Source organism: Eschrichtius robustus, chromosome 1, assembly GCF_028021215.1.
Source record: "Eschrichtius robustus isolate mEscRob2 chromosome 1, mEscRob2.pri, whole genome shotgun sequence".
Taxonomy (NCBI): Eukaryota; Metazoa; Chordata; class Mammalia; order Artiodactyla; family Eschrichtiidae; genus Eschrichtius; species Eschrichtius robustus.
Genome location: NC_090824.1, coordinates 26,896,962 through 26,924,010, shown reverse-complemented (window position 1 = coordinate 26,924,010; position 27,049 = coordinate 26,896,962). Strand labels below are relative to the sequence as shown.

The 27,049-nt window shown below is 39.7% G+C and overlaps 1 protein-coding gene across 11 annotated transcripts in view; it reads left to right on the top strand.

Moving 5' to 3' along the window:
• TTLL5 (tubulin tyrosine ligase like 5) overlaps window positions 1-27,049 on the top strand; it is a 302,536-nt gene that overhangs the window by 187,451 nt on the left and 88,036 nt on the right. For all 11 annotated transcript variants that reach the window (XM_068542242.1, XM_068542226.1, XM_068542235.1 and 8 more), the window contains one exon: window positions 18,080-18,275. In XM_068542242.1, the coding sequence (XP_068398343.1) occupies window positions 18,080-18,275 (196 nt within the window). The remainder of the gene's footprint in view (window positions 1-18,079; window positions 18,276-27,049) is intronic.

The window sequence follows — 27,049 nt, the reverse complement described above, 5'->3', positions numbered from 1 at the left end:
AGGTCACTTATCCGTTCTTCTGCCTCAGTTATTCTGCTATTGATTCCTTCTAATGTAGTTTTCATTTCAGTTATTGTGTTGTTCATCTCTGTTTGTTTGTTCTTTAATTCTTCTAGGTCTTTGTTGAACATTTCTTACATCTTCTCGATTTTTGCCTCCATTCTTTTTCCGAGGTTCTGGATCATCTTCACTATCATTATTCTGAATTCTTTTTGTGGAAGGTTGCCTATCTCCCCTTCATGTAGTTGTTTTTCTGGGATTTTATCTTGTTCCTTCATCTGGTACATAGTCCTCTGCCTTTGCATTTTGTCTGTCTATCTGTGAATGTGGTTTCATTCCACAGGCTGCAGAATTGTAGTTCTTCTTGCTTCTGCTCTCTGCCCTCTCCAAAAGATTATTCTGATGGCCCTTTAATTAGGATGAAAGTTCTATGAGAAACTCTTTGTGATGGGCCGTGTCATGCTGGCCAGAAGAACTTTGAAATATTTTTATGAGGCTTCTGTTCTATTCATGAAGTGAGAAAGTTTTCCCAAGCCAGTGAAACATGGAGTACCCTTCTAGTGTTGGAGGGTTCTCCTGCAGAGGCAGGAGGTGGCTGTGGCTCACCACAGGGACAAGGACACTGACAGCAGAAGTTCTGGGAAGTACTCCTTGGCGTGAGCCCTCCCGGAGTCCGCCATTAACCCCACCAAAGAGCACCCTCTAGTAAATCTTGAGGACAGCAAATTTCAGTAGACTTGTCTTGACACAACAGAAGCAGGTGCCAGTGTAGCCTTGTTGTGGACTTGATGAATAAGAGACCAATTCCTAGTACAGTGAAGGGTTGTTTCCATAGATTGTAGTTGAAGATAGCTTGAGAATGGGCTCTTAGATGCAGTGCACACACACACGGAGCGGTAAGAAAAAGCCTTGATTATTATACACAGTTTATTTTCCCCTCTTTAGCCCTATAGCTTAAAAAAAATCTCCTTTCTTGTGATTTCCCCAGTATTTTCCCTATTTTATAAAAACATCATTATTTATAACGAAAAGAAAAAGGACAGGTAGAGAAGGTTAAAAAAAAAAAAAAAAAAGAGGAAGAAAGGTGGAATTCCGGCATTGTCTCCCATTTCCCTTGGCCAATTGAGAATGGGAGCAGAGACAGGTTACTGAAACCAGAAAAGCTATAGACTTGACTGTTCCATGTCGCCAGCTGTTCTGCTTCCCGTGGAAAATAGGAGAAACGAAAGGAGCCTAACTGATGTGATGAGGCAGGAATTCTAAATTTGTGACGCTTTGCAGGCTGTTTGTGTGTACTAGGTTTGAACCCAGCTACAATTCACTGTAGGAGTTCTTGGAAACTGGCATGTCAGCTGCCCTAGACAATCTGCACATTAACTTTCACTTTGAAAACTTTTCCTGGCTTGTCTCTGCAGGCTGTGAAAGCTAGGTGATGGTGGTCCAGTTTTACAAGGCCCAGCTGTGCTTGTGTGTACCTGTGTTGTTGTCACAAAGGCATCAGACTTTTCCCTTTATTTTATAAAAATCCTGCTGAGCTGGATTTAGTCTTCATTGTTGAATGAACTGGTGTCAGGGAGTTCTCTTTTGGCTTTCTTAAAGGTCACCCTTTGCTCACTTCTTTTTAAGTTCACAGCTCCATTTTTCAGGCTTCATGTGGTATGCTGGTTATGCCAAAGTAAAGAGCTGGATCAAAGACATTTCTTGTTAATAAGGCTAAGGATCCATCTGTCTTTGCAGATCCAGACTGTTAATAGATACAGGACCAAGGAGCCTCCATCTACATAACTGGCTGACTCCCAGAATCCTAAGTTGTCTTCTAGAACAGTGCTGTGAACTTAACCTTTTGAAAGGTTTGGTTTTATATCCAGCCTTGTGTTCCATAAAGCTTGCCCCCAGATTCTCTGCCAGATGTACTGAGAAATCCAACTTTGTCCTAATTTCCTCCTCCTGGGGATCATTCCATCAATCATGGAGTGGTACGAGTATGGAGACAGCAGAAGTCTGGTTCACATTCTGAATCCATTGTCAAGTCCAGCTGGCTGGGATCTCACTGTACTTTTAAAGGGCAGGCATATCAGCTCTTAGCTTTTTGACTGGATACTTCAGTGTGTTCTTCCCAAATGTATGTCCTGGTCACACAGTATTAATAAAACCAAAGTTAAAGTTAGCCAAAATAACCCCCCTAGACATTTTTCAGTCATCACTACTGCCTCCTTTTCCTTTTCTATATATCTGCTTATTGAATGAATGATCAGAAACCTCCCCTCTCAATTGCTTATAATTCTGTGTTTCAAAGTATGTATCTTACTTGGACCCTGCTCATGTTCTTAGTCTCTTTTTGAGTCTTGCTTGTTTTTTTCTTCTTTTCCTCTGATTGATTTTGAGCCACCTTATTTTAATGTATTGTCCTGCTTCCACTTTCGGCATGTGTAGTAAACAATAGGTGATAGATTTATTTTTGGGGTGCCAATTGATATTATACTGATACTAAGAACCTTTATCTAGGTTCTTAGTTTTCAGGGCACATCTTTGTTCTATCCAAACCCTCCCTTTATTCCTCAAGGAAAATGAAGCTCACAAGGGTCAGGCTATTGAATCAATCTTATTTTCTCTACTTAATAATTGAATTACTCTGTCCAAAGAGAAGCAGTTCTTATGATTACTAATTCATGATTTATGGTTCTAGTCTTGTGATTGTGATTCAGTGTATGATTTCATGTGCAACAGAGGAGCTCATACACTGGGAACAGAAAAGAAGAGATAGAGATAAATTAGATGCTGAATATATAAACTGGTAACTGAGATGTCAATTTCAAGCCAAAATCTAACAGATTAGCAAACCAATGATTTGGCAGCCCTTAGAGAAGGAAAAGGGAATCACTTAAGCCCAGCATTGATTCACGAAAAAAAAAAGTCATGCTAGAGTAACCTCATTTCCCTTCATGGTGGAATCACCTTAGTAAGAGAAGATCAGGGGGACAAAAAAAGAATTACCATAACTGCGTTTCAACAAGTCATAATGATATCTTGTGAGCACGAAAGAGAAATGTGAACAAGATAACACTGTCATTAAGAATCTTTGGTAACTAGACAACTGTACCCAGCAATGAATCAGTGTAAGTTTGAGAATTAAGTCATTGAGGCTCTGTGATTTGCTCACTAGGTCACCATTTTTTAATCAATGAATTAATTTATCCATTCATATTTATTTAGGTGCCTACTATATACTAGGCACCTACATATCTAGAAGGCATACTAAACCTATTTTCAGATGACATGAAGTAGGGTGGGATACTGAATACCTTGGATGAAAATCAGAATTCACAGTGATTTAAACAGGGTAGAATGATGAGTCTAATTCATGGAATTTAATAAGAAAAAAGCATAAAAGCTCTTCACATGGTTTCAGAAATTCAAGTGAAGAAGGCTTAAGGGTTTAAATTGACTTTAAGCGTAATAGAAGTTCACAGTTGAATAAGACTGTCAAAACCAGTACTATCATGTGGGAAATTTTTTACAACATATTGCCAGATTGAAAAAGCAGATTATAAAGCAGATAGAGCAGAATCACTCTGTTTGTGTGAGGGAAATACACACAGAGGAAGTATGTACCTCAAAATGTTGACAAAATGTTCATAGTAGCCATCTTTGGTTGTTGGAGTGCAGATAGATGACTTTTGTTTTTTACCTTTCTATCTTTTTGTGTTTTTCAGGTTATGACATTTTGCTCCTAAAAAAAAAATTGCTTTTGTTTCATTTTGAAGAGGCGAAAGGCAGTGTAGCCAGTGCTGATAATTTAGGCTTTTACTAGCAGGAGTGGGGGTGGGGAAGAAGGATGGTGATAATCTCCATCATTCATCAGTGCCTGAACACCTGCCCCTCCCTGGTAATCAGCATTATTAGTAAACATCCACTTCCCCACAGGGGCAGCACCCTGCCTATGGTTAGAGCATTCTCCGGCTGGCTTGGTTTGGGGCAGCAGGTCTCCATCATGAGGACGCGACCTCAGGTGAGGACTGCCATGCAGTGGCTGTCTCTAGCTGGGGAGACCTGGCTCCCTGGCTCACACACACTGAGTGACTCCTGAGTCCTTTTTTCAGATCCACTAGATTGGCTCCCCCGTTTATCACCCAGGTTACCCCACGTGGACACAGCACTTGGTAAGGGGATTATAAATACTTCTTTGCTTCTCTTCTTTCTGAGAAGTAATAGAGTTGCTCACACCTGTTCCTTAGCATCCTTATTGTTCGTTTTCACAAAGGTTTGGATTCACTTTCCACAGGAACAATGTTAATAATAGCAGCTCACATTTATTGAGCATTTATTACGTGTGCCAGACATTGTGCTATGCTTTAGATAGATTATTACATTTAATTCTTGAACCAGCCCTGTGAGAGGTGGGATTGAGTTCTATTCCCATTGCACAGCTGAGGAAACCAAGGCACAGAGTGGTTAAGTATGTTGCTTTAAGTGGTAGAGTCAGGATTTGAACCTAGAAGTCTTGTTCAAGAGCCCAGCTCTTCATCATTAAGCTGTGCTGCTCCTGTTCTGAGCGTTGTCCAGTTCAGAACCTGCGGTGCAGATCCAGGGGCACAGGGTCTCTGCTCTCCCTCCAGAATTCTCTCACTTAACCCAGCTCTTGCACTGGTTTTGATTCCTTTCCAGCATCTAAAACCTTTTATTTCTTCGTGCCTTCTTTCTTGGATTATTTCTTTAATCCTTTCCCAAGAGCCTGTCATCCGCTCAAATAAACAGAATATTTAAAGGTTTTTAAGCTTTTCATCCTGTTCTCAAGCAGGAAGATCAGACCGCATTTATAATTTCATATAGTTCTGTGCTTTTGACCTAGCATACAGGTTGTCAAAAGTTCACATAGTTTTTCCAGATAATTTCTGAACTTTTCTGTACCTCTGATACTACCTCTATTGTACTTCAACTCTTCCTGCAAAAGAACCATCTCAGTATAACTCCATAGATTCAAAATAGAAAAGATAAAAGTATAGTCTTATCTCAAGGAACAAACTCAAAGGTAAAAAAAATAAATTTTAGCCTTTAACGCTTGCATTTTTTTTTTTTTTTTGCAGCACTTGCATTTTTAGAGATTGTTTTAAAATAATTTTCCAGCACAAAAATTCTCTAAACAAGGCACCTGTCACCATGAGCATAAAACCTCTTGGTCTGTCTAATTCATTCCACTTAAATAATTTTAGGCACACATTTCATTTGGCCAGCTATCACTGTTCCCAGTCAGCAGTTACTAACAGCAGGCCTTAAGACTTACTAGTAGACATTTTCAGTATTATTTATTAAATTGATATCTAAAGGCACATGCAATTCGACTTTTATTCTTTCACTAATGAAAGTAGTTCTCATTCAGTGGAAGCCTTTCATAAACATACTTTTTTTTCTTGGAGACTACAGTATGCAATTTTAATGCTAAACTTAATTATCACTGACCTTTTGAATCTCTTCTAACTACATATAACTTTTATTTATTTATTTTTTAATAAATTTATTTATTTTTTGCTGTGTTGGGTCTTCGTTGCTGCGTGCAGGCTTTCTCTCGTTGCGGTGAGCGGGGACTTCACTTTGTTGTGGTACGTGGGATTCTCACTGCGGTGGCCTCTCTTGTCGCGGAGCACGGGCTCTAGGCGCGCAGGCTTCAGTAATTATGGCACGCGGGCTCAGTAATTGTGGCTTGCGGGCTCTAGAGTGCAGGCTCAGTAGTTGTGGTGCATGGGCTTAGTTGCCCTGCAGCATGTGGGATCTTCCTGGACCAGGGATTGAACCCGTGTCCCCTGCATTGGCAGGTGGATTCTTAACCACTGTGCCACCAGGGAAACCCATAACTACATGTAACTTGTAATTTCATAATAAATCTTCAGGCTCAGGTTCCCAGAGCCAACAATTCTTTCTGCCTTTCAACCAGAGTGCTCATTTACCATCATTACTGTCACTCTGCTTACATATCTCTCACTTCTTCAGACCTTCTGGCCAGCTTATTTGATCCTTCAGGGGCTAATGTACTTTTCCTCACTGTTAGTATCATGTCTGCTAGCTCCCCTTGAGTCTCTGTCCAATCCTGTTCCTCTGAGGCTTTGACTCTCCCTGGAAGTGTCACCTATTCCAGAGTCCTACCGTTCCTGACTTTCCTCCACCTCCTCATCTTCCCTGGGGATTCACCTAAACGAGTACACTTACTCCAGATTATGTGCAATTTGAGAGCAGGAACTTGTGTTTTTCTTCTTGGTAATCCCTGCGCATCTAGGAACAGTGTCCGATAAATGCGGGTTGGATTTCGCTGAAATGAAATAACTACATAAGCATATATTTTTACATACAATTCCAGTATTGCAAAATTCATGAAGAGAACAAATAATTTTATAACTAAAATCAAGTAAGTTGAGAAAAGAGATATAACATATACACGAACAGGAAATACTAATAATTAGGTTTTTAATGAAAGATAAGGGAAAATGCATAACTTTTTATTTGCATGTTTGTCTTTTTTAAAAAAATACTACCTCCATTTCTTGAACCCCAGGACTGTCTGTAGTTTCTCTAATGTTTATTGTCACTTTAAAAATGTAGACTTCCAATTCAGTACTCATAAGTGCAAACTCTAGGCACACTCTCTCTTTGTATGCTTATCTTATAAGCAATAGAGAACTGAGGTTCATGAACTCACCGTTGTCTCTTATCCTTCAGGTCTCCCCCCACCACCACCCAAATTCATGATCCCATGATCATATAATTAATATATACTAAAAAAATTATATGAAGCTTACCTTCCACATTATTTTTTTCATGAAGCATAATTGACATATAACATTAGTTTCAGGTGTACAACATAAAGATTCAATAATTGTACATATTGTGAAATGATCTTTTTAAATTGAGGTAAAATTTACGTAAGATAAAATGCACATACCTTAAACGTTCAAATTGATGTTCTGACAGGTTTATACATCCACCTTACCCCCACTCAACATGTGATATGGAACATTCCCATCACACTCCAAAATTCCTTTGTGTGTCTTCCCAGTCAATTCTACCTCTTCCCCCTATAATCATTCTTTTGACTTCTCTCATCATAGATTAATTTTCCTTATTCTTTTTTTTTTATTGTGGTAAAATACACACAATATGAAATTTACCACCTTAATCATTTTTTAAGCATACAGTTCAGTGGTATTAAATACATTCATAGTCGTGCAGGCATCACCACCATCGATCCCCGTAGTTTGCACCACGTTGAGCAGTTAGAACTTACATAAAAATCCAGATTCTGTCTTGACAACCTGAAGGATGGAGTTCAGGACAAGCACACCTGCTAGAGAGTAAGAGGACAACCCTGGAAATGAGGCAACCAGAATAGGGGAGCCTAACTTCTATGTATAAATTTCACCCAAATCTTGGGCTGACCTCTGGACAATGTATATGCAAGTTATATTCCAAACTCTACAGCTGAAGCTAGAAGAACTGAACATAAATCTGAGCCACAGCCCACCGAGGGGAAGCAAGAACTGCAGTTTGAGTTCAACCAGGTTAACTGCCTATACACACACACATGCATACTCAGTCTTTGGAGCAACATAATACAGTCCAGTATCCACAACATTTCACAATATCCAGGATACAATATGAAATTATTCAACATATGAAAAAAATGGGAAAATACGACCCATTTTTAGAATAAAAGATAATCAATGGAGACCAATCCTAAGAAGGCTCAGATGATAGAATTAACAGACAAGGATTTTAAAGTGGCCATTATAACTATGAACAAGGGTGTAAAGGGAAATAGGCTTCAATGAATAAAAGGTAGGAAATTTCAAGACAAATTTCCAGATGGAAATTGTAGAACTGAGGAAACCAATATCTGTAATCCAGAATAAACATATTAACAATATCGAATCTTCCAATCAGTCAAGATATGGTATACCTCTGTACTTATTTAGGTTTTGTTTAATATTTATCATTAATGTTCTATAAATTCAGTGTAGAGACCTTACACATTTTCCAATATATTTATTCTTAGATATTTGGTGTATTTTTATGATATTTTAAATTGCATTGCTTTTTAAAATTTCACTTTCAATTAATTAATTACATTGAAATTTCAATTGTATATTACTGGCATATAAAAATATGATTTTATTCTGTTTATGGACTTTGATTCCTGCAACTTTGCTCCATTTATTTATTAGTTGTAAAAATGTTTTTATAAAATTCACAGGGTTTTCTATGTAAACAATCATGTCTGTGAATAACAGCATTTTTTTTTTTCTTATGACACTGGCTAGGTCTTATACTACTAATTTTGTATAGAAGTGGTGAGAGCATACATCTGTCCTTTATTCCTGATCTTAGAGGAAAAGAGTTCAGTGTTTCACCAATAAGTATCATGTTAGCTATAGATTTTTCATAGATATCCTTTATTAGGTTCAGTAACTTTCTTTCTGTTCCTAGTTTACTGAGAGTTTCTGTCATGAATGGAGATGAATAAATTTTGTCCAGTGCATTTTGATATCTAATAATATTCTCATATGATTTTTCTCCTTTATTCTCTTAATGTGGTGAATTACATGATTGACTTTTTTTAACCTTAAATCACCGTAAATACCACTTGGTCATGATATATATCCCATACATGAGACAGATAGATTGATTATATTTGCTGATATTTTATTAAAACTTTCTGTGTGTATGTTCATTAGGCGTATTGGTCTGTAATTTTCTTGTAATGTTTTTGTCAAGTTTTTTTATATCAGAGATGTGTTAACATCATAAAATGAGTTGGGAAGTTTTCCCTTCTCTTCTCTGAAAGATTTTGTGAAAGATTGAAATTATTTCTTCTTTAAATGTTTGATAGAATTCATTGAAACCATCTGGGCTTAAAGTTTTCTTTGTTAAGAAGGTTTTTGATTACAAGTTAAATTTATATATTTAGATTTTCTCTCAACGTGTCACTTTCAAAACGTTGTATTTCTACGGATTTTTTTCAATTCATCTAAGTTGTTAAATATTTGACATAGAGTTGTTCATGATATCTCCTTATACTTTTTTTTTAAATTTATTTATTTATTTATTTATTTTTGGCTGTGTTGGGTCTTCGTTTCTGTGCGCGGGCTTTAATTGCGGCGAGCGGGGGCCACTCTTCATCGCCGCGTGCGGGCCTCTCATTGTCGCGGCCTCTCTCGTTGCGGAGCACAAGCTCCAGACGCGCAGGCTCAGTAGTTGTGGCTCATGGGCCTAGTAGCTCCGCGGCATGTGGGATCTTCCCAGACCAGGGCTCGAACCCGTGTCCCCTGCGTTGGCAGGCAGATTCTCAACCACTGCGCCACCAGGGAAGCCCTCTCCTTGTACTTTTAATATCTATATTCTCTGTATGATGTTCCCCCTTCTTCATTCCTGATATTAATAATTCATGTATTTTTTTCCTTGTGATCAGCTTGCTTGGAATTTATCAACTTTTAAATTCTTTTCTTATAGCCAACTTTTGATTTTGTTGATAATTCCTATTTGCCCAGTTTCTATTTCATTGTGTTAAAATGTAAACTGAAGTACATTAAATTTTCAAAGAGTTCATTTGAGCACACATTGATTTTAATTGGGCAGTGCCAAATTGAAAATGGGTAAGAGCACTCCACTGGCAGAGACTAAGGGAAAGGCTTTTTTTTTTTTTAATAGAGCAGACTCTTAAGCAAAGTAAGCAAATTATTTGGCTATAGCTTAAGTGGTTGCCTTACTTGGGAAAGCCTAGTTGGCTGTTTGTAATTGGTTGTTCTTAAATTTCACTTTTCAGATGTAAGTGCAATGACTCTGCATAGGTTTTGGTTTGCTTACCAGACTGCCAAGACATTAGAGCGACCTCAGTCTGATGGCTTCCTTGTTTAATTACTTCATTGGTTTCTGCTCTTATTATTTTATTTTTTATTCTTCAACTTTGTTTAACTTGCTTTTATTTTTCTAGTTTCTTAAAGTGGAAGCTTAGAACATTGATTTTACATATTTCTTCTTTTCTAATATAGACATTTAATACTATACATTTCTAAGGACTCTTTTCACTGCATCTTATTAAATTTTGTTTGGTTGTGATTTCATTACCATTCAGTTTGATACATTTTCTAATTTCTCTTCTGATTTCTTCTTTGATCCATAGGTTATTTAAAGTGTGTTGTTTAATTTCCAAATATTTGGGAATTCTCTAGATATCTTATTGTTTTAAAGATAGAAAATTAATTGATTTTTTTTTAAATAAATTTATTTATTTATTTTTTTTAATTTTGGGCTGTGTTGGGTCTTCGTTTCTGTGCGAGGGCTTTCTCCAGTTGCGGAGAGTGGGGGCCACTCTTCATCACGGTGCACGGGCCTCTCATTGCGGAGCACGGCTCCAGACGCGCAGGCTCAGTAGTTGTGGCTCACGGGCCCAGTGGCTCCGCGGCATGTGGGATCCTCCCAGACCAGGGCTCGAACCCGTGTCCCCTGCATCGGCAGGCAGACTCTCAACCACTGCGCCACCAGGGAAGCCCAATTGATTTTTAATTTAATACCATTCTGGTTAGAGTGTACTCTGTGTGATTTTGATCTTTCCATTTTTATCGAGATTGGTTTTATGACCCAGCATTTAGACTGTCTTGGTGTATGTTCCACATGCACTTGAAAAGAATATGTATTCTGAAGTTGTTGGGTATAGTTTTCCATAATTATCAAATAGATTGAGTTGGTTGACAGTATTGTATAAATGTTTAAGTCTAGGTTGGCAGTTCTTTTATTTTTGTTTTCCTTTCAGCACTTTAAAGATAGCTCACCAGTGTTTTCTGGCCATCATTTTTTAATGATACGTCAGCTAATCATTTGCATTGTTGTTCCTTTTTATGTAATATTACCACTACCACCAAGCACCCCGCCACCCTGGCTGCTTTTAAGATTTTTTTTTCCTTTATTTTTAGTTTCAGCAGTTTGACTGTGATCTGCCTGCATGTGGATGTCTTTGTACGTATTCTGCTTGGGATTTGCAGAGCTGCTTAGGTCTTTAGGTTAATGTCTACCATCAACTTTGGAAATTCCCAGCCCTAATCTCTTTAAATATTTCTTCTGCCCCATTCTCCCTTCTCAACTGCTGGAATTCCAATTTTATACCTGTTAGATACTCTCCTCTACTGTGTCCAGTCTGCTGTTAATCATTTTGAATGCACTCCTCATTTCTGATTTTATATTTTTTCATTTCTAGGATCCGTGTTCGGTTGTTTTTTGAAAGATTTCATCTCTCTCTTGAAATCCTCCATCTGTTTATATGTGTTGCCCACCTTTTACATTAGACTCTTTTACATATTTATCATTGTTATTTTGAAGTTCATGTCTGCTAAGTCCAACATCTGTAACACCTCTCAGTGTCCTTCTATTGACCATTTTCTCACATGGGTCATATTTTCTTGCTTCTGCATGTCTTTTATAATTACTAATCGTATGCTGGACATTTTAGGTAAAACCACAGACTTAAGTAAATAATGTTTACACACACACACCCGCCCTCCTCCCCCCCCCCAAAAAAAAATAAAAGACATACTCATCCTTTTCTCAGGCTGCTAATGTGCGGGAAAGGGGCAGAGGGAGAAGGGGTTGAGCCAATCTGATAATTCAGCTGGGTCTGGACTTTGTTGTAGCTTTAATTAGATTAAATTCACCTCTGGCTGCAAATGTTTTGGGGCCAGGATGGGACCACCAGTAAGATTCTAAAGATCTTTTTGTGCAAAGAATTTTGAAAAACTTATATTCACCACTATGAATTTGACGCCTTTCTTCTGGTGAGATTGGAGTGATACTAACAAATAGGGTTTTTTAATATTGCATAATGAAATATGTCGACATTTGGAAGGTCTGCATAACTCAGTGAACCAGTATTCCTAAAGACTAATGCTTGATGTTACAAAAATCTGGTATGGATACAAGATCCATTCAAAATGCAAGATAGACCAACAGAGTATGAAAAGCTCATTGATTTGGTTTCAGATTCTACAATACTAACTTTTAGACTCTACTACGTGTTGAGTTTTGGTGAAGGTCAAAGAATAATATCCACAGTTTCTCTGAAAGGGACTTTAATCAGTCCCTCCCCATCCCCCAGCCTTCAGTGTCCCCGTGCAATTGATGAAAGGGTTGATGGGTGGCTACAGATCCATTCTGTGCTGGGGCTTCTAAAATATCATACCAGCCCACATGCAGGTGTTAAAAGCTTGTCAGAAGTTTAGCTGGTAGTGCCTTAACCCCCATCTGTGACACATTCCTCCTCCTCCCGGGGGCCATCCTGGCTAAAAGTGCAGAGCTTGTCACTTCCTGGGATTATATTCATTTAGGTTTACTGTATGTCCTCGGCATTTTGTTAGGTTTGAAATAAGTATGATTTAGCAGCTTATTCAGCTTATTTTTTTAAGGTAAAAGTGACAGTCTCTTGAAACTTTCTACTTGCTCAGAAGCAGAAGTCCAACAGAAACTTTTGAATGTTTTCTGTTTTTTGCCTTTGATTTAACTACAAGATGGTGAATGACGGTGCTATAATAAAATAGAGAGGGTTCTATTTCATTATTTCTGAAAGTGGAGGGTAGGACTCCCCTTTGGGATCATGAGTTTTAGGAGTTCCAGAGGCCTGTCCAGTTCACTCTCGCTCTCCCTTGAGCACCATCTAGAACAAAAAAAGGAAGCCACTATATTTATATGGATGGAAACCATGCTGAAAGACTGGGGAGAATGTTAGGACAGAAACAGGCAGTGTAAACAGAAAGTCCTTTCTCTGAGATCGCCAGTGAAGAGTAGAAGAAGGTAGACTGATGGCTGCTTGTAGATCACACCTTCAATCTCTGAGATGATCGGCTCTAATGGAGGATCAGGAAGGAGGATTGAGCAGAAAACTGACTGCTTAAAGGGGTAGATTATATAGGTGCCCCCTTCACTGGTGGATTGAAGAGGAGGCAAATCCATCCCTTGCCAGATAACCTGTTTAGTCCTCAGCATAGAGCATTGCAATACAATTATAATAACCATTTGGATACACTATACATCAGGGCTTTTCTTTTTAGTAACTTGGAGCACTTTTGACCTCACAACAAATACTGTACTCATGACTAGATTGTGTTAACTTTGCAACACAGAATCCTCTGGTGGAAAATGGCCAAATTTATGTTTTCTATATACTAATTCAAAGAACTGTAGGGCAGCAGTGAAATGGAATTGTTTGGGAGGGGAATGAATAGTAATAATAGTAGTAATGGTGGTGGTGGTAGTATATTTTTGGAGCCCTTCCTGTGTGCCTGTACCTTCACTTGTGTTAGCTCTTTAATCCCCACAATAACCCTATGAAATAGGTACTATTATCATATTCCCATTTTACAGAAGAAGAAAGTTTAGGAATAATAAAGATAGAGAAGTTGGATATAATAAAGGCCGCAGTAGCAACTGTCTAGTCTCTCCTCATCCATTTGGTCTTTGTAGATATGATCCAACCCCAGCTGCCCTGGGAAGGATTAGGAATGGGACACACAACACTCCATGAAGAATCACTCTGATTTTGTCCTTGGAAATACCCCCCAAAGCTAAGGGAGTTCCCCACCACATTTTGTAATGACTCTCTGATCACATAGCTTCCTTATTCTGGCCAGCACTGCTTTGTACAGCTCGTGGGAGCTCTTCTGTCATTTGTAGGATTTTTGGCATTTACAGCCCCTTTCCAGCACTTACTGTGTGTCCCAACTACTTTGTTTGAGATTGAAAATTTATAGGCAAAGAAAATGTAGCCTCTGCCATCCTTGAATATCTATACATTCCATAACGTGTAGTGGAATAAGTGCCATGGAAGTGGGTAGATATTCTTTCCTACCAAGAAGTAGTCAGATTGTCCCCAGAAAGCACCTCCTTCATGGCCTTACAGTGTTTCTCATTAGAAGCACCATTGGCATTTTGAGAAGCACATATTTTCCTAGCACAGGGCTGGCTTTTCCTTATAGTTTTTGACATTTGACACGCTTGACCTCTACCTATTAAATGTCAGTAATCCCCCACACCCATTATTAGGACAATTGAAAGCACACCCACACACTTGCCAACACCCTGAAGAGGGCAAAGACGTCCTCGTACGTGGTCGCTCAGGTTTTGCTCAGATTGGGTGGAGGAAGCTGGGGAAATGGACTGCGGAATCATACTCTTTGTACAGCTGTCACATTCCTCCGTCTCATCCCTACCCTACCCTCTTGAGACATCACATCATTCTTGGGAAATCTTTTTTTTTTTTGGCTGTGCCGCGCAGCTTGCAGGATCTTAGTTCCCCCACCAGGGATCAAACCCGTGCCCCCTGCAGTGGAAGCACGGAGTCCTAACCACTGGACCACCAGGGAATTCCCCATTCTTGGGAAATCTTGACACTGAAAGCATATCTTTATGAAGAGGGCAACAGCCTGCTCAGGAGGTTTTGCTTTGCTAAAGACCCGTGCATTTTACAAATTTCCTTCGAGTTCCTTACAACCAACATCCATTTGATGGAACAGATATTAAACCAGAGGGAAAGATACAGCCCTTTAGTGTGTTTTGGCCAGAAGTTGGAGGGGTAGGGCATGCTGCAGGAAGGGCAGTGATGGTCAGAAACATTTAGCCCTGCAGTGCCACGGTGTAATACAGACAGTAAGACAACGTTCCAATAAGAGGATGTGTGGTTTAGAAAAATTCGCCGTATTGTTGGCAATTAGCTGCATATGTAGTCAGGACAAAACACAGCGTAGTTCACTTTGAATCTTTGAATTTGAATCAGTTGTTAAACATCCAGAGCGTTCCCACAGCTAACTCTTTTGAGTCTGTCTGTCCTACTCTAGAAATGACAAAAAAGTGTAAGAAGTTATTTATAAGGAATGTATGCAATATTATATTTTAGTGTTGAGCAAAGAATAACATAGAAACTAAATTTTATAGAGAATACTTGAATCTCAAAAGTTTGGTGGGAGTAGAAAATGTATTACTAGTAAACTAGAATGAACTGAGGTTCACGAAAATGGAATGGAATTTTGGATGGAAATGGAAACTCATAGCTGCCATAGAAAGGACTATGTCGATATATAATCTCAGGCAAAACCCAAGTAACAGTGCACCTGGCGTCCTCCGTGTCAGTCATTACAGCACTTGCATATTGCAAACCCCAAAGGCTTGTGCTTTAACTGTGAGATACCATGGCCTGAGTAACACCCACTGGAATTCAAAGCAAGCAAGTTTCTCATGGCACTGACCACATTGCCTTAGACAGCTGAGCACTCCTGCACCCATCCAGTGTTGCACTGTAAAAATTCCTTCCTCTTTGCTAATAGCCTCCACTTGCTTAAGCAACTTCTTTTTGTGACTTGGAGACTGCACTTATGTTACTGATGAGATTAAAAACAGCTTTCACTACAAAAGCTTATGTTGTTGCAGTCTGTTCAGTGTGTATGCAGTTGGATGAATAAACCTCCTCTATCCAAAGTCCCTCGTTTGATCTTCTCTTGCCCACTGTCCTGCCCCTTACACATGCACAGACCCCTGCTGAGACTCTGTCCCTGGTCACCTCCAAATAAGGGGGCCTAGTTACAGACTGTGATTTCTGAGTACAGCAAGAAGGCATTCAAGTAAATGCCTGCTAGGAATATTTGTTATTAAAGCAGTTTTTAGAAAATAAAACCAACCTAGCTAGCCCGTGAGGTGAATTCTGATATAAGCTACATAGTTATATAAATCCTTAAATATCGAATCCCTAAGTCTGGATTGCTTCTTGTGGCTACAAACTTCTGTAACCAGCAAGCCAGGAATGGAAGCAGAATCACAATTGATGAATCTTCTAACCTTGGGCCCGGTTATCATAAATAATAGTTTCATTCTAGATTCAAATTCCTGCCTTAATTGGTATGGAAATCTCAAGGTTATTCATCCAGGCAGTTCCTGCTCTATTATCTGTCTCTTCCCTGTGTTCATGTGTTCATTGGATCAGCTCACTCCTGCCTTGAGCCTGCTTTTCATTTACACCTGAATACCTTGCTCCATTGCCTTGCCTTCCACTCAGAGCTCACTCAGTTCCCTTTGCTATTTGCTGTATCTTCAGTAAGCTTTTCTCTTCCCTCACTAATGAGAACAGAGATCATGGTTTCCTCTGGCCCCTCCCTTCTTAACCCCAGAAGTCCTATTTGACTCCCACTCAACACTTCACTTTGTGAATAATATTAACATTTTATTCACATAGTCGGGTATTTATTTACATGCGATTCTTGGTCTCCACATTTCCTCACATCTCTAGAAGCCCCTTGGGAAAAATCATGTCTAATAACACGCACACTGAGACAATTCAAGAGGGATCACGGAAGATCAAATGTCATACTAAAAAAAAATTAATAAGCTCTGAGCTTTTTGGTACTGTTCTCCAGGAAGATTAGCTGAATGTGTGTAATTGTGCAGCTGAACTGTGGGAGCCAAACTGTGGGAGGAGGTGAGCAAGGGATGTGACATATCAGAGGTGAGATTATGTGAGTAGAAAACCTTTCATCCATGGACTTCAGAATATATTATACAGACTTTCCCGTGACTCTGTGTCTGGAAATCTCTTTGAGAGAGGTAGAGAAACCAAAGCAGAGACCCAAAATGACCAAGCTATGAGAGAGAGGTCCCCCCAGGCAAGAGAGGAGCGTGGGCTTCTGGCCTCAGAAGACATCCCACTTTGCTCCCTCCCACAGGGCTCTGTTGAGGTCACAAGGACCCAGGCTGTTAATAACCAGGCAGCCGTAGGTCAGGACTCAGGAAGGTTCTGTGTAAACTCACCCCAGTGTTGTTGCATCTCTGACACCGAAATGACCATTAACACCAAAGGATATTTACAAAGGAAAGAATAACACGATGATTTAAATCACTATGAATATGTCTCTTGAATTAGGCACTGTTTTATTTCTCTAAGCACCATTCACCAAGGTTTTGGGATAAGGTTGTTCACTATGAGACTCTTTGTGTTTCTTCTATGTACAATTTTCTGGTCACTGTAACTCTAAAAGGAAAAAAACAACAATACTAGGTAGTTCAAGAAGGTTCAGAGATGAATAGCCAAAATGTTTAGGAGATGGAAGGATTTCCAAATAAGACTGTTCTAAAAATAAATGGGGACCTTTTCAAAAAAACTGTGGTAAAATAATACATAATATAAAATTTACCATTTTTAAGTGTACAGTTCAATGGCATTTCGTACGTTTACAGTTTTGTGCAACTGTCACCGCCATCCATCTCCAAAACTTCTGTCATCATCCCAAGGTAAAACTCAATACCCATTAAACAATAACTCCCCATTCCCCTGTCTCCCCAGCCCCGGACAACCACCATTCTACTTTCTGTCTCCATGAATTTGACTATTCTAGGACAAATCATACAATATTTGCCCTTGTCTGGCTGACTTATTTCACTTAGCATAATGTCTTCAATGTGTGTAGGCTAAATGTCAGCCTGGCTGGGGACCCTGATGAGATGAATTCAGAATAAGGAAATACGTATCTTCTCACACCAGTTATGTTATCCCATGATGTGGGGACATAAGCTTAAATATAAACACTTATTTTTAAAATTTAGGTACTTCACTAATGGGTGGCTAAGAAAAACCAAGACTCTTGCACAATTCACCCCTATAATTTTGAAGTTGATGTTTAGAGAAGATGATTGTTCCTCTGTTCTTACCTTAAAATAACCTACCATCCTTCATTTGAAGCTCTCTGGGCTCCTCTTGGAGGTCCTTTTGGCAATCACAGGGGAGTGAAATTGCTATTTTAATTATTTAACATTCAACAGATATTTTTGTGCGCTGAACACGTGCCAAGCCTTATGGCAAGCGCTAGGAATAGAATGGAGAGCAGAGCAGCCCGCCTTTGTCTTCATGGAGCTGCGATTTAGTAGACGAGTCAGATAATTTATCCCACAAACAGATTTGTAACTCCAAACTGTTTTCAGTTCTATAAAGGAAAAATAACTGAAATATTTCTCTCCTTACCTTCTTTGTTCACACAACCATTCTAAGAAATCTGCTTTCTTTTCTCTTCAGGAGCCTCCAAACAGGTGGCTTTGCCTGGGAGGGAGAGGTAAAGAACAACGCGTATAGCAAGGCTACAGGGGTGGTCCCGCAGCACAAGTGCCACCCCACAGCAGGCAGCTACCAACTCCATTTTGCCCTGCAACAACTTGAACAGCAAAAACTTCAGTCCCGGCAGCTTCTGGACCAGAGTCGAGCCCGGCACCAGGTAATTCAAGATAAGGCTTTTCCATGTGCTAATATCTTCCTTCTGTTGGTTTAAAAAAAAAAATTTTTTTTTTTTTTTTTTTTCATGAGAAATGTGGGGATAGTTTCTCAAAAGTTTACCACTGCCACCATGGCTTGAACGGTTCATGGGGAATCTACCCACGAGGAAGAAATGTTCTGAATCCATACATTGGCTTTGTGGGAAAGTGATCTCTAACCAATTTTGACATTCTTTCTTTCATTTGAATGAATGTTCCTCCACAAAAATCTCTTTTGTAGTATTTACCCTTTCTGTTTGCCTGATCTTAGTTCAGTAATTTCCCAAAGGGTCTAATTCCCAGATACCTAAAAGCTAGCATTTTAAAGATTTTTTTCTAAATGTACTACTTCCTTGCCTTCATTGATTTGGTCTATTTAAGCATACATTAATCCTTTATGGCCTATCAAGATTTTCAAGGAATAAATAACTTTCAAGTTCTTATAGGAAATGGTCTTAATCTAGGTCGTTGGTCTTCTGGTTTAACAGTTTGTACATAGAACAATGTATACAAAAATGTAACAGTAGACACAAAAATTCTTGTTGTAGTGGAACTTACACTCTAGTGAAATATTAATTCCCTACTCACTGTCTATAAAATGACAAACTCCTGAGTATATGTGTAAGGGAATTATATAAGTATATTGCACTAGCGAATCAGTATGGGCCCAGTTACAGAGAAAGGATGACTTCACAAAAAAGTCAGGCTGTGAAGACTTAAATTTTTCCTGATGACTCAGGATTACCATTAGAATCAGTTACCATGTTCTGCATGTTCTGCTGGGCTGAATCCATACTGATTCTGTGAGCTTCCCTGATATTTGGTTGTGTGAAGAAATAGCTTATATCAGCTTGATCTCTTGTCATTTGCTTTTATAAAAATGTAGTGTGCATTAGTGTGTGCAAAATTAATATTCACTCAAAGACTAAGGTAATATTCCCAAGTTTTTTTTTTCTTCTAAATAAAACAGTTATCATTATGCTCTCTCTCTTTGTTTTTTCAACTGCCATCCAGGTGCAGAGAAATTTTTATTTTTTTCAGCGTCATTCATCACTTGATCATCTTATCTGTGATAGTATAGTCTGTATATTCTATTAATTCATTGTAATTGAGAAATCGTAAGTGCAGGCATTTGTTTAAGGGTTTGTTGTTTTTTTTTTCTTTTTAATATTTATTTATTTATTTATTTGGCTGGGCCAGGTCTTAGTTGTGGCATGCTGGATCTTCATTGCAGCATGTGGGATCTTGTTCCAGGGATTGAACCCGGGCCCCCTGTATTGGGAGCGCGGAGTCTTAATCACTGCACCACCAGAGAAGTCCCCAGGCATTTGTGAAGTAGCTTTTTAGGTCATTTTTACTGGAGAAAAATCCAGACTTCTTATCTGTAAAGCATGGAATATAGCATCATCACACTGCCCTCTGCCATGTAGAAATTTCCTTATTTAAATAGTCTTTGGGATAGCGGAGGCATTTAGGCCAGTTTTCAAACAAAAAAAATAATTTTTTTTTTTTTTTTCGTCGTGCTGCACGGCTTGTAGGGATCTTAGTTCCCTGACCAGGGATCGGCAGTGAAAGCATGGAGTCTCAACCACTGGACTGCCAGGGAATTCCCAAGAGCTTTATTTGGGGTCTTAAGGATTCCAGTTCAGGAGACAGATTTGGGTAATACCAAAAGATTATTCCAAGGAAGAGAAAAAAGTCAGGGGCTTACAAAGGCAAAAGCCACAAGGTTGTTCAAGAATTATGATTGATCCTGATGCATGAAAGGAAATATTTATCCTTAAAGGATAGGCAATTATGAGTTATTTTAGGGTAAGGGTCCAATAAATAAATAGGCCATCACAAGTTATTTTAGAGTGTAAGGGTCCACTAAGTATCTTGAGTTTCTGGAACATTGGGCAGATGTTCTGGATTCCTATGTTAAGACAAGAAGTGGTCGAAGTTCAAATTCCATCCCTACTGAGATGTGCAAGAGTCACACTTCCTCAATGGCCTCCTGGCTCCATTTTAGAGAGCGCTCTTAGCAATAACAACTCAATTTTAATTTTTCTTCCACAGTATATCTTAGTTTTTTTTCAATCTGTGTAAATTTCTTAAAACGTTTTACACTCCTGAACCCCCTGCCATTCAGATTACTTAAGAATGCCAACTTAATCAGATGCCGGATAGTGGAAATACATATAGCCTGATTTCCCTTGTTTGAGTATAATCTGTGGCTCTAATGTATCTAGACAGTTGGTCCCTTTTAATGCTTCCATACCTTGAACTGGTGGATGATTAAAGAAAAAAATTAAAAAGGAGGTGATTTGCAGAGCACTGAGGTTTTGAGGAAAGAGAGACAGTTTTGCTGATTTTCACTTTTAGAAACTGCTTCATTTATAAGTCCTTCTCATTCTTTTGATTAGCTTCCAGCAAGTCACATTCCTTTGAAAATTCAGAGTACTGCTATTCTTATGTGGATTTTTTTTTTACTGAGGATTATACTGATTGAGTTTCACTGAACTATGAAGTATATGGAAAATATGTTTTTTAGAATCTGTCAGAATGCCTGTTTTAAGGAGGAGTCAGCACTCCCAAGAAGGGAGTTATCTCGTGTCTTCTGGAGAGGGAACAGAAAATCTTTTATCATAATTTTATATATGTTTATAACATCATTTTGTTTTTTCCCCCATTCTTCTAATCCACAGTTGATTTAGGTCAAAATGAGTAAGCGTGAAGTTTGGGACTGTGGGGGAGAGTGAAAGAAACTAAATTCTATTAGCTTGAAGAGTTTATAACTAATAAAATAGCAAATAAGATAGTAAGTGTTCTAACATGAAGAATAGTAACTTAGAGCGCTTTATTTCAGAGGACATTAAGAAACACTCCACAGAAGGAGCAAAGCCCTATTAGATTTTTAGGCCTGTGTATTTCGCTCACCTTGTAACTGTGGTAGACCTGACCCTTATAATTACAACCAAATGATTGCTGGAAACATGGTTTGCCTTCTCAGGATGTCCTATATGTCTGTCCTTGGGTTAACCCCTTTAGATAGAGATGGTTTCTCTGATGAACTTCTTATGCTTTGGATTCAATTTTCTAAAGTGTAGATAGCCATTGATATAACTAACAATTTGGTTAATTGCCTGTTTGAGAGCAGTGAGTAGAATTGAAATCTGATTTACCTAGTATTCATTCACAAGAGAGATGTGTTTATGGACCAGGACATTAAAAGGGGCCTTGTATTGTATAGTATTGTATTGTATTGTATTATATTATATTATATCATATCACATCATACATGGACAGACAGTGCCTTTCATAGTGATCTCCTAAAAATATTGTTGGAAAAATAATCATGCAGCCTTTCTTGCATTACATGCAGAGGAAGTTCTCCATCCTTTCTGCACTTAGATAGCCAGCTTTTTTAAAAAATAATTAATTAATTAATTTATTTTTTAGATAGCTTTTTGAAGGTATTAATTTCAAGGAAGAAAACTCTGATTCAGGATATGAGTTTGGAAATGGGCATCTCTAACCATTCATGCAGTGTAAGCTTTGATCCTCATTTCTGTCTAGCATTTCACTCATAAATCTAGGAATTTTCATGTACCAAATCACCCCTACAAAAGACTGGTCCTGTAGCATGGACCTGGGAGAGGAAAGTCACCTGGAGCCATTGGCGGAGGCTTCCAGGGCCAGAGGTACAAGGAAATAGGTGTGATCCAGTCCATTTGATAGAGAGCATGATAAACAAAATAAGACAAAATTGAAACTATGAGCTTTTACACACTGATGGGTAAAACTAGCAATTTAAAAAAAAAAAATCATTCTAAATCAGAGCAAGGGTCAGCAAGCTTTTTCTGTAAATGGCCGTATAGTAAGTATTTTAGGCCTTGCAGGCTGTACGTAGGGTCTGTGGTAACTACTCAGTTTTACCATGGTAGAATGAAAACAACCATAGACAATAAGTAAATGAATGAGTGTGGCTGTTTTCCAATAAAACTTTATTTACAAAACAGATGGCAGGCTGGATTTGGCCTGCAAGCCGTAGTTTGCAGATCCTTGGCTTTGAGCAACAGAACCCCTTGGAGGGTCTCTTAAAACACCGATTGCTTCCCTGACCCCATTTCTGATTCAGTAGGTTTAGGATGGGCCTCAATTATTTCCAAGTTCCCAGATGATGCTAAGCCTTTTCTTCTGGGGCCCACACTTGGAGAACCATTAAGCTAGAGAGAAAGAGATTAGAAATGTCTCCTTTTTATTTGTCTTCTGTCTTTTGAAAGGGAGGCTGGATTTGTTAAAATTTAGTGTTGCCCTTATAAAATTGCAGGCAATCTTGTTTTTTTAATAGGAACTTTGTTTCCATCTTTTTCACTTCATCTACTACAGTTTCCGTATAAATAAGTTTTCCAAACTTGAAAACTTCCTGTTCATTCTTCTTATCAGGGTACATTCTGCTCAGCAACCACTGCTCCCAGGATTTAGGTTTTATGATGGATGAGAGATAAGTAATGGGACAGATTCCTCCCTCTTTGTTTCAGTAAGAATAGCCAACTCTTAACTAAGCACTTACTGTGGTCCAAGCACTATTCCAGGTGCCTTACATATATTAATTCATTTAAAATGAGTTCCAGGATAGTTGAGGAAATTGCAGGATCTTGGTATTCTAGGGATGGTACAGTGACTCTGTGTGTTGATACATCTGAATGTGTCTTCTCTCCGGTTTCCCTCATTGCTTCCCACTTCCTTCTCAGACTGGCTTCCTGCCGCTGAAGGAGAAGGATAAAAGCATTTTCTGTCAGCTGAGTGGGGGGACTTTCTTGGGCAGCAGTGACTGCTGGTGACATCAGCATGAGTAGCTCTCCCTGCTGGGGTCTGTGAGGAGGGCTACACCGGCTATGAGGCCCGACTGACCTGATTCTAATTGCCAACACTGAGCTGATGTTATTCTTGGCCCAGGGCAGAGCGATTACTCAGTAGTTTCTGTTAAAGTGATCCTTTGTTAAACCTCTGCTCTCAGCCCCCATCTCCTGCCCTCCCACTCTCTTCTCTACCTACTCCAGACTGAAAAAAGCCCCAAAAGCAGAAAAATTAAGGATATTTTGATGGCCAAGGAAGAACTGCTGAAATTTCTTTTAACAACAAAGGGGGAGAAGAGGGTATTTTAAGTGCATCTTAATTTTTCACTGGTTTCCAAAGCCCTTCAATTTTTAGTAGACTTAATTTTCAACATCGTAAGGTAACTCAAGGTAGGAAAAAACCGTGCATCGTCAGTTCCTCTAATCCTTCCACTCTGTCTGTGCTTTACTTCCCCCATCCCAAGATGGCCAATTTCACCAGACTAACCTAGATTCGGTGAGGGGCAACAGACTAATGTCCCCAGACAAGCAGGGCGGGGGAGGCAGCTCAGTGTTCACCTGAAGGGGCCTTTCAGTACAATGGCAACCTCTTGAGGGCCAAGTGTAATGAGCTTTTTGCTAATGGCCTGTGTGTGTGTGTGTGTGTGTGTGTGTGTGTTTGTGTGTCAGCGCAGTCTCGCAGGTGTGGAAAGGATTCCCGTATAAACCGAGCCAAGTCTTGTTATTCTGCTCCTAAAAGTTCATTGCATGTGTCTAGAAAAATTCTGCCCCACCTGCAGCAGTGAATACTGTTTCTCCAGGCCTTCAGCTGCTGTGTGTTTGTGTTGTAGGGGAGGGGAAAGAAAGAGAAATTCAGCAGGCGCCGGGCTTTTCCAGGCAGCCAGCAATAACACGCCAGCCCCTCAGCGCGGCACAGGGAGACCAGGCAAGCAGACTGGCTCTGCAGGGGTAGTCTTTTTACGTCTTTCCAACCAGAGTACCTGGGAGGAAGGTTGGCTGCGGTGGGGGGCGGGGGGTGGGCACGACCTCAGGCGCAGCTCCTGGAGCAGGTTGACTTGAACGTCCTAACGTACTGCTGCTCTGTTTTTTTGTTTTCATTTGGTTTTGGGGTCTTTTGTTCAATTTTATATTTCCTTCTGACCTGTATCAGGAATTCATATAACACTTAGTTTATAGCTTGTTTATGATTATGATTTTCTTAGAACCATTTGATTTAGCAGATTTTGCCAAGCCAAACTCTTTTCTTCTTTTTTTTTTAAACAGTATTTTTTTTTAAAATTTATTTATTTATGGCTGTGTTGGGTCTTCGTTTCTGTGCGAGGGCTTTCTTTAGTTGTGGCAAGCGGGGACCACTCTTCATCGCGGTGCGCGGGCCTCTCACCATCGCGGCCTCTTTTGTTGCGGAGCACAGGCTCCAGACGCGCAGGCTCAGTAACTGTGGCTCATGGGCCCAGTTGCTCCTTGGCATGTGGGATCTTCCCAGACCAGGGCTCGAACCCGTGTTCCCTGCACTGGCAGGCAGACTCTCAACCACTGCGCCACCAGGGAAGCCCCTCTTTTCTTCTTACCTAATGAAAAGACATTGAAAATACGTGAAATAATACATGTAGAACTACATTCAGCTGTTCCGAAATAGGCACTGTGGACAGGCTTTGCAGTCAGATAATCCTGTTTAAACCTGAGCCCATAACCTGCGGCAGGTTATCTGAACTTCCTTGAACCTCGGTCTCTTTATCTCTAATATGGTGATGATAATGTATATCTGTGGGTTTTCATGAGGATTAATATTCCTCAGGGTGTTACCATGTGCCAAGCACTGAACCTGGAGTAGTATTTGTGTTATCACAGTGAATCTTCACAGCTGCCCTCTTATTAGCCCCATTTTCCAGATATAAAAACAGAGCATCACTTATGTGACTTTCCCAGGCTCACAAAAGTAATAAATGGAAGAGCTGGTGTTTCTGAATCCCGGGGTGTCAGCCTCCAGCATCCTAGCTCTTGGCTATCATGCTCTATACTACCTCTCTGATAATATTCAGGCATTCAGTAACTAATAGTTATATGTACTATTGCATACATTTTATTTTTATTTTTTATTATTATTATTTTTTTTTAATTTATGTATTTATTTTGTTTATTTAGTTTTGGCTGCGTTGGGTCTTCCTTGCTGCGTGCGTGCTTTCTCTAGTTGTGGCGAGCGGGGGCTACTCTTCGTTGCGGTGCGCGGGCTTCTCATTGCGGTGGCTTTTCTTGTTGCGGAGCATGGGCTCTAGGCACGCGGAGGGCTTCAGTAGCTGTGGCTCGCGGGCTCTAGAGCGCTGGCTCAGTAGTTGTGGCGCACGGGCTTCGTTGCTCCGCGACATGTGGGAACTTCCCAGACCAGGGCTTGAACCCTTGTCCCCTGCATTGGCAGGCGGATTCTTAACCACTGTGCCACCAGGGAAGCCCTACATACATTCTAGATTGCAATTCATGCGTTCGACAAGTACATATTGACACCTGTAAAACTGTATTTGAAAAGTTAATCTCAGGTATCTTAACTAGTCTCCTACTAGTCATATACAGTGTTGCAAAAGAAAAGGTTTACTAAACCTTTATCCCAGTTACCTCAGATTCTTAAAGATATGTCTTAATAAGGTCTTCCAGGGCTTAAAACTCTTAGAAATGCCCATACTCTACACTCCCTTGTGCTTTTATTATTTAGGAGCAGTGTCAGGGACCACTGAGTCTTGCAGAATCCTGAAATATGTTCTAGAGGTTTGGAGATTCAGAGCATGTGTGTGGGTTGTTATTGATAACATAGGAATTATCTCTTCAATGATCACTTCATCCTTTCATCCCTGTTGTTGTCATTGGTCATACTGTTTTAATTTTGTTTCTCTGATGGTGTTTTTGAGAATACTGTCAGGAAACACAACAGGTGTCTACAAATGTGAATACCACAGATTGACAATTTTGCATGATTAATATTATGCTTGCTTTTTCAATACCATAGAAATCAGATTTTTTTTTTAAATTTATTTTTGGCTGCATCGGGTCTTAGTTGCAGAGTGCGGGCTTCTCTCTAGTTGTGGTGCGCTTGCCCTAGAGCGCGTGGTCTCAGTAGTTGCGGCACGCAGGCCTAGTTGCACCGTGGCATGTGGGATCTTAGTTCCCCAACCAGGGATCGAATCCTGCATTGGAAGGCGGATTCTTAACCACTGGACCACCAGGGAAGTCCCCAGAAATCTGATTCTTAATGCATTATTTCAATATAGACATCAGTTCATTATGCTGATTCCTTACTACTAGTAATAGAAGTCCCCTGGTTACTACCAGGGTGTTTTCTAAGCTGTTGCTAGAGTAGTGTCTCTCTGGAATCTTGGAGGGAGGAAGGTGAAGGCAGTGAAATGGGTGTAGAGTGAGTGCCTCTTGTATGCTAGATATAGTATTATATCCATTCCACTGATGAGGAAACTGATGCTCAGAAAGTTTAAGTAACTTACACAAGGTTGCCCAGCTGGCTCATTGCAGTTGTAATAGCTAAGCCAGGTCAGAGGCTTCCAAAGCCCTATTCCACTCTACTTCCCTCCCCCTTGAGTAAGTGACTCTTCATTTTCTTCTTGTTTTGTACATTTACCATCAGTCAGATAAGACATTCCAAATTTTATTGTTGCTGCTGCTATACACCCATACACACAAATATAAAAGAATAGGTCAACACAATGAATCAAAATTCAGAGCTCCACTTGGTTGTAGGTTTGTTAAGAGGCAGCTCTTCACCTACCAGCTGCTTGGGATCGACCTTGTTTGTTGTATATCCTTAAAATGTGGTTTTGCTACAGCTGCCTGGTGGCCAGTTTCATTCCTTCCCCTCACTCTGTGACCTGTGGCTTTTTTTCTGTTTGTCTGTGGGC